The sequence below is a fragment of the Vidua macroura genome, chromosome 3, assembly GCF_024509145.1.
Source record: "Vidua macroura isolate BioBank_ID:100142 chromosome 3, ASM2450914v1, whole genome shotgun sequence".
Taxonomy (NCBI): domain Eukaryota; kingdom Metazoa; phylum Chordata; class Aves; order Passeriformes; family Viduidae; genus Vidua; species Vidua macroura.
Genome location: NC_071573.1, coordinates 100659934 through 100668384, shown reverse-complemented (window position 1 = coordinate 100668384; position 8451 = coordinate 100659934). Strand labels below are relative to the sequence as shown.

Genomic DNA, 8451 nt, shown 5'->3' with positions numbered 1-8451 from the left:
TATCTGTTTGAGCATATCTGGCAATGCAGGTGTGGCTGGAAGAGGATTGTGGGTTTTTTTCACAGAATCACAGAATATTCTGAGTTGGAAGGGGCCCACAAGGATCATCAAGCCCAGCTATTAAGTGAAAGGTCCGTATGGGGATCAAACCCACAACCTTGGCATTATTAGCACCCTGCTCTAACCAACTGAGCTAATCTCAGTGGATTTATGTCTTCTGGTATAGTTAATTGTTAATTTCTATTCCTTAACTTCTACTTTTTATGGATATTTGAATGTTCTGTTTCAACAAACACCTGTTTGTGACTCTTTTATCCAGTCTCAGGTGAGCATTTTGGGTAGTTATTTGAAAAATCCATATATAGAGAGTACTTGAGACTGAAAACAGTCTTGGTTTCTCCTCTTTAGCATTTTTATCAGATACATTCAAATGGTACGTTAGGCAAAAAGAAATCTGCCCAAAGGGTTCCTGAAACAGCATCACTGTCAGCTTCACTTGCAAAAAGTGATGAGTGCCATTAGCACAGCAAGGGAGAGATGGGCCATGATGCCTGGTCCTCAGCCCTCCTTCTCTTTGATAGGAGCTGGCTCTGGCTCCACATGTTCACCTCGACCCATGCACAGACCAGAGAGGTCATTGCAATTAACCTTGTGTGGCACTGCCACATCTGCAGGACTGAGAGGCTCTCCCACGTGTATGACAGCAGAAAATAGTGGTGTTCTACTATTTTCCATCATTTGTTGCTTTTATTTTTTAAAGTCTCTTCGAATCATATATATGTGTCAATCCAGCAATGAAACCCCAGCTGCTGATGGCTGTTTCTGCCTGAACCTGAGCCTGTCTCCAAAGTGAAGGTGGCTGTGACATGCCAGCCAGAGTGTGGTGTGGGCTGACGTGTTAAACACCTATCATTTCCCTAAGACTAATGCTGTGTGGCACTAAATATTCCAGCCATCTCCTACACTTCTAGCAGCAATTTCCACTCTATTAAGTTCTGCTGTTTATGGTGTCAAGGAAGATAGAAACAGGCTTCATTTTACATACAGTTTAGCATTTGTCACCAATTTACCATCGGGTGGGTTTTTAAGTAAAGGCTATTGAATGAGATTCTGCTACCAGCTATTTGATGTCAAACCTGGATTAATCCTGAATTTACAGCTGTGATTGATGTTATTCAGGAACTAAAAGTTTTCTGCTTCAAGTTTTAACTGTATTACAGGCTGTTTTAAAGATTCAAAATTTTCTAGAAGCAGCCAGGGCTGGCTGCTAGGGCAGATGTCCCACAGGATAACTTCTCCAGAGGACAGTTTGATCTGCTCACTGTGCTCTGAAATTGCTTGAATGGTGAGCTGAGGAATCTCTGTATGAGAAGGGATATCAGCTAAAATTACAGTAGCTCTGTTTTGTTCTCTATAATTCTGGTCAACGGGCTTTCCATAGAAGAGTACTGTATTTTTTTCCCAGACTCCTAATTTCTTATGGAAACAGTGAACCCTTTCCTTCATACACCTGTCAGTCCAAAGTAGAGTCCTTGTGCAGCAAGAGTAAGGAGACACCCAGGTGGTTTATTTGGATTTTTCTGCACTTGGATGTATTCTGGCTATCCAGTCCTGGTTCCCAGGTGAAGAGTATTAAACACTAGGGACAGGGCTCCCCTGAGAGACAATTGTGCTACAGAGTTTCCCATATGTGTCTGGAGATAGTCTCACTTGGAATGCCTTGCATTCATTAATTTAATTGCATAGACTCAGCCAAAGTGCCCACAAAGTGCTTGGGAAGAGCTGCATGTGGGGAAGGCACTACTGGGTTGAGTGGTGCAGCCTGTGCCCACTTCACCCAGAGCACAGAAAGGAAACCTGCAACAAGCATGGTGCAGTTCCCCCTTTGGAAAGACTTCAGAGCTTGTCCTAAATTTGGAGTTGAGAAAGTCCTGTGTCAAAGAGTGGGGACACCAGAGTCTTTGCATTGTGTTGCTTACTCTCTGAGAAAGGGCTTCTCTAACCCTCCCCTTCCACCCTGAAGACTTCCAGATTTTTAAAATCCTTTTCTTTTTTTAGACTGCCTTGTAATAAAGGTAAATCAGCTCTGCTGGGCTGTGTAGAATATTAAAACAATAGAAAGAAAACAAACAACCTCTGGATCACTCCATTCTTCAAGGAGCAGAGCCTTCTGTCCAGCCCTGATTTCAAAGCCAGTGGTTTATGGTAGTTTCCTGATTTGCAAGAGATGTCTCCCCAGGGATCCAGAAAGCCTCTTGTTTTGCACCATCAGCATTATGTGTTCAGCAGGACCCCATGCTCCTCTCCAGGCTCACCATGTGCTTCCAGCCTGCCCTGTCCTTCCACCACTGCCCATGTCTCCCCCTGCTCCTGCAGGGTTTCCACACCATGAGCAAGGCAAATAGACAGGAATCCATCCTGCCCACACACAGCCTTTTAAGAACACATAACTTATAGCAGCAAATCCAACAAATGAGGTCCCTAGTGCAGCAAGATTCACTAAAACCTGTCTGGGCTACAGCAGCACCAAGGTTGTCTCAAAACTCTTTCCACAGAGCCCAGTGCTCAAAGGCATAACTCATTGGAGAAATTAGCCCATAAACTTATTTCTGATAAAAGAGGGTTTTTTAAAATTTAATGTCAGGTTAAATAAATCACAAAGCACAGCAGTCAGGATTTAGCACTTGCAGTGCTAAACCATACTGCTTAGTATTAACACAGTGCTTTCCTCATTCAAGAAAATTCTTTTGCTAACTTAATTCACGCTCAGCTACCTTTTGCATGTCATGAGCAAAGTCAGGAGCATGTAATTTTCCTGCTGATAGATAAGGCTGGACTCACACAGCTTTGTTAGTTTCCCTCTTCTCCCACCCTCAGCACCCCAGCCGAGTCAATTTTTGCTGGTTTGCAGCCCATACCTGTGACCTGGACATCTTAAGCAGTGCAAGGGACAGGATCCTGTCCTTTAGATAAGAGCTGCCTATGGTCCTGGCCAGGCAGCCGAGAGGAGCTGAGGCTGTTGGCAAGCAAGGAACAGGTCTCAGCAGGTGAGACAGAGCAAAAGAGCAGTTCTAGAGGCTAAGAGCAGGGATGTAGAGGGGAGGATGGATGTGAAGGGGTGCTTGGGCTGAGGAGGTACTTATGGTAGCTGTTTCTCTTAGGCAGGAGAGAATTTGGCACAAATGCTGGTGGAAGGGTTCAGGTACAGAAATATTTAGACATTGTTTAAATTATCTTACTTGATGGAAGTATGTAAGGAAGGACATGGTAACAGACATTAGGTCAGGCACGGGGCTGGGGCATCGGGACACCAAGTAGGTGTCCCTGGAGATCAGCAGTTTGAGGTGTGAGGGGTAATGTTGGGAAAGACCTTCAACCTAGGGAAGCAGGGGCTGATTTCTATGCTAGGAGAGATACAGGGTGGGTGGTTTTCCTGAGGAGTAGCTGCCCTTCACTGCACACCTGCCCAGCCCCTGCATGCCACCACTGCTCTCTGCTCCCAGCAGGACAGGGCGCTCCCCACCAGCAGACACAAACTACTCTGCCAGGGAGCAGGGACAAACAAGGTGCCAGAAAAGAGCACAGAGCCCATCCCTCAGCTCTGTGCCCCTCTAGTCACTGCTCCTGGGGGGTGGATGCCACAGGCCCACTGCTTGCCCACATCCCAGGAAAAAAGTACCAAAGACCTGTAGGGGGATCTTGGGCATGAGGTGCCCAGGGATAGGTCACAGCTCGTGTTGCTGCATTTCACCTGGGCAAGGGGCTGCTCAGCACAAAAGGGAACAAATAAAGATAGCTACCCTAGCCCTTTAAACATTTGCTATCCTACTTTTAATTTATGTAAATATATCTGTGTGCCAGTGCTCCCCTTCCCTCCAAGTTGGCATAACTCCTAGTTTCAATGGATTTCTCTGGCACACACCAGACCTATTACACATACAGTTTTTACACCAACCAAATTTAGTCTTATGTAGATGGCACTTGCTTTTGGATAATACCTACACACTGGTGTTGATTAATTAGTATATTAATTAATCAAGAAGATACTGATTAGTGCCTACTACTTTTGTAAACTAACATCTACAAAGTTTGTAGTTATTGTAGGGGAAGGGTATGTTATTTTAAAAAATAACCTAATAACATGATTATTCAGCTAGATATTTTTACCATAAATTAATTGGAGACTCTACTATTTTTACTGAAACTTTCTGTGCACTTACTTTGAAAGAATTAAAATTTCTTATTTAGAATTACTCAATTTAACTTTCTTATAAACTTCCCTTGATTTAGTAGAGAATTAAAGATACCATGATTTAACTTACAGTTTTAAAAAGCTACTTAATTATAAAACCTTCCTGAAAGATCCCTGCATATATAAACCATGCAGTAATTAATAGCTAGAACAAATATTTTTAAATTTGCTCCTTAAAATAAATTTATTCTGTTCTGCATCTCTACTCAAAATATAGTTTCATGACCCATTGAAAATAACTCTTTTTCTGGAAAGAGGAACAGAAACCTCTCCAAAAAATTGATCCCAAAGTACATTTTACAAAACAAAGCCATTTATTCACTCTAATATTCTGCACACAGTATATGCTGATACCTTCAGTATCTCTAGGCTCAAACTACTTGCAACATTTTGCTGTAAGCTTGAATCTAATACAAGTGAGAGGCTGCTTTAATTTTTTTAAGGACCGGTTCCCCTAGCTGCAAAGGCATTGAAGAGAGCCTGGAAGACACAATCTGTGTGATGCTGCTCTTTATTGTCACAGGTACAAAGTTCTGATGTGGCAATGTTGCACATTCAGGTCATTGAACATTTACGGATCAGGAAGGACTTTTCAGTCTCTGAAATGGTTACAAATGGTTTTTATCAGAACATACTCAATATAAGCAGTCTGATCTCAGTGAAGTCCTACTGTTTTATTTTGGGTTAATAATGGTAAAGTCTTACCAACTGTTGATGGAGAAGCCATGGGGTTAATTTATATTCATGTTGGAAAAGCAAAGCAGTGCTCCCTCCCAGCTCTGACAGATCTGCAAGTCTCTTCCATAGCTGATTGTCAGGTTGTCCCGATCTGTAGCTTAGCGCTGACAACAGCTCACAGTTTATTTGCAGCTTTGAAGCCTGGTCCTATGGTGTTTCTCTTCTGACAGGAGATGAATAAAGGTGTCACTGTGGGAGACTTTTATCCGGCTGCTATAAAAAGGACCTTCTTTGCCTTCCCTTGAAAGATCCTCTAGTTCACTTCTGGAGCCTGTGGCTTTCCCCTCAGCAGAATTTAGTTCCATCAGCTCCAATTCATGTTTGGCAGCTGTTTCTAAAACTCTCTGCTTGTTGTAATACCTGACAAAGTTGTTAATGATGGGATGGATGGGGAGAGCGATCGCTATCACCCCACAAAGAAAACTGATGGCAGCATTCAGTTTTCCTAGTGTTGTTTTAGGGTAAATGTCTCCGTATCCAACTGTGGTCATGGTAATGATTGCCCACCAAAATGATTGAGGGATGCTTTTAAATAAAGTTTCGGGGTGACTTTGTTCCATGGTATAACCTAGGGCAGAAAAGACAAAGATTCCAACAGCTAAGTACATGAGGAGCAGCCCAAGCTCCTTAAAGCTGCGTTTCAGGGCATAGGTTAGGGTCTGGAGCCCTGAGGAATGCCGTGCAAGCTTGAAAATCCTTGCGATCCTCATGATGCGCAGTGCCTGGACAGCCTGCTGGACATTGCTCAGTTCCATCAGCTTGGCTCCCAGGTGGGTCAAGGTCAGGCTGACGTAGAAAGGAAGTATTGCTAGCACATCAACAATGTTCATGAAAGAAAGGGCAAAGTGGAGTTTGTTGGGAGAGGAGATCAGCCTCAGTACATACTCCATGGTAAACCAGCCTATGCAGGCGGTCTCGATGCTGTCCAGGGTCGGGTGCTCCATACGGTTCCCCTCTGCATCTACCACCTGCAAGTCTGGGATGGTCCCCACACACATCACAACAGAGGAGATCAAAATAAACAGGAAGGACAGTACAGCAATCACTCGAGCTGGATAGGATGATTCTGGCTTCTCCAGAAATTTCCAGATGCATTTTTGACACTTTTTCCAGCGACTTTCTGAGGCATCTATTCCCAAGTCATCCAGAATGAGTTGCACCCTTCGGGCTATTTCTTCCAGTTCCTCCTTTTTTTCACTTAGGTGAGCTTTGCAGCAGTCATCCAAAAATTTCAGATCGACTTTCCAAAATTCCATTTCGTTCTTGAAACATATGGGGCATATTCCCTTCTTCATGTGAATTTCCCCAAAGTAGTACACGTCAATAATGCATTTGAAAGCATCTGGATCTCTGTCAAAGTAAAACTCTCTCTTTCCAGGATCATAGTCATCACAGAGGGAAAATATGCTATCATATCCCCCTGATAAACAATTGACCAGCTCTGCCAGCCGTGTTTCTGGGTACTGATTCAGGTTATCTCCGTAGAACACCTGCCTTACCCCACCGACATTGACTACAATCTCCATTTCTTCACTTTTTTCTGATCCATCAGTGTCCACATCTGGAAACCTAGAGTCACCTGCCATTTTATAATTGTATTGGATTTGGGCTGATTTTTTAGCCCGTTGTTTGGTTTCACAGCTTTGTGGTTTTAATCCCTCATGAAAGCAAATCAGCACTGAGCCAGCTCTGTTACAAATGTCACCAAACTGCCCTGGAGTCTTGGTGGGAAAGGTCACTGACAGAAACCTGCGGTCGGGAAAGCCTGCTGAGGAATGCAACAAGCTGCAGGGAAAAGACAAGTCATCGGGCTGCTGTGCCTGAAAGCAGGGTGTTAGAAAGCTCCAGCAGACTGGAAAGAGAAGAAAGCATTTAATAAAACTCACCACTCTGTTCAGTGCTCGAGAGTCTTTTCAGGTCCCATTCTGTCTCTAAAAGTGATATCTATTCACAGCTTGGAAGTTCACGGCAGAGAAATAAATCCTGAGCTCTGATTAACGCACCGTGCAGTGAGTGGCAGTTCTCTGAGACACAGCCGGCGGGGTGAGCCCGCGGGAACTGCCGCGGCTTCTGCCTTCGGTTCCGCAGACTTCCCTAGAAAGCTGCTTTTGAATTTTGTTTCTCTTTCCGTTTTCTGTTTACTTTAAGGTCTTCCAGAGTTCATCTGCTGACTCTCGCACATAGTCAGACGGTGCAAACAGGCAGAGGAGAAACTTGTGCTTGTTTTCCCTTCGCTGTTTCCCGGCACAATAGGGAGCCTCGGCTGCCAGGAGTCCTTTCCAAACTCTACCCTCTCCTGGTGAAACGCAGCAAAGCACCAGATGCACGGAAAGCGCTTCTCGGATATTTATATGCCTGCCCAGTGGTACAATTATGTGTTTCTATACTGACAGGAACTTTAAGGAGTTTCTAAAACTTTTTTTTTATCACATGCAAAGCTTAATCATGTATAAAGTCATCCAGAACTGCAGAGAGACACGCAAACATTTTCTCCAGGCAGAAACCAGAAGAAGCAATACTGTGTTTTGGGAATAAACATATGGCATAAATCTTGCTCTCAGAGGGACTGGAGCAACTCTAGAGCATCTCTGTCCTGTGTCAGGGCATTGAGTTAATTTGGATTTTTACTGGTGTCTTTGAGAAAGAACCAGAGACCATAAAGTTTCTGTTGCAGATGTGGAGCAAAACCTCCCCTATATTCTGTGTGTGTTTCCCAAAGCTCTGGGTCCTCAGTTTTAGCTATGTTTCTGTAACCTGTAGTCAGCTGAGCCTGAGGAGGGTTTGAGTAATTTACATCTATTATGATTTCTCAGTGACTGCTACTTACCAGAAGCAGTGCACTGTACTACATCCAGCTCTTTAAAAGTAGAAGTAGAATAACAAGCATTTCCTTTTAACTTTGTTTTCTCTGAATTCCAGGATTTGATTAACATTTTTCCTCTGGACCTCTACATGCAGGAAACCTACCACCCTTAAATTATTAAATCTGACTCTACAGTTCATTTTAGTGGGTCCAGGAAAACCTACAGTTCTTAAGTTAACTGTTTCTGGCCACAGCAGAATTATCTGCACCAGCAAATTATGATCTTTTCTAATTTACTGGCTTCTGAAAAGCTTCTCAGTAGATGGGAATAGAGAGGAGCAAATCCAGCTGACTGTTTGCTTCTTCCGGCTTGTGTCCATCCTGGGAGAAAGATGAGATCTGCAATGTGCCTGCTGTCCTCCTGCTGGTGTCACACAGCTCGGGGGACCCTGGTGAGTACACAGTGTTCCTGCTCCACTGTCTCAGAAGCTTTTGGGTGATTAATAGGAGGTTGTGCACCAGACCTCATCTTGACATGGAGTGTGCTCATAGCATCACATACCTAGGAAAAGGGAGTATCAGGTCCCAGGAAGAGAGTAATATTTATTATTCTACACCTGTGTCATACTGTGAACCTCTGGAGGCCAGTGTCACCTTC

General features: G+C 43.8%; 1 protein-coding gene across 1 annotated transcript; it reads right to left on the bottom strand.

Annotated features, from left to right (window-relative positions):
• Positions 1 to 4751: 4751 nt before the first annotated feature.
• KCNF1 (potassium voltage-gated channel modifier subfamily F member 1) lies at positions 4752 to 7218 on the bottom strand. Its single transcript, XM_053973502.1, has 2 exons — positions 6877 to 7218; positions 4752 to 6775 (listed from the first exon to the last, which is right to left on the bottom strand). The coding sequence occupies exon 2, from the start codon at positions 6574 to 6576 to the stop codon at positions 5113 to 5115; it is 1464 nt and encodes a 487-aa protein (XP_053829477.1). The 5' UTR covers positions 6577 to 6775; positions 6877 to 7218; the 3' UTR covers positions 4752 to 5112.
• Between the last annotated feature and the right edge of the window lie 1233 nt (positions 7219 to 8451).

Bases quoted from the DNA above. Each gene is read 5' to 3' on its own strand.
- KCNF1 (XM_053973502.1), bottom strand. From the start codon at position 6,576: ATGGCAGGTGACTCTAGGTTTCCAGATGTGGACACTGATGGATCAGAA.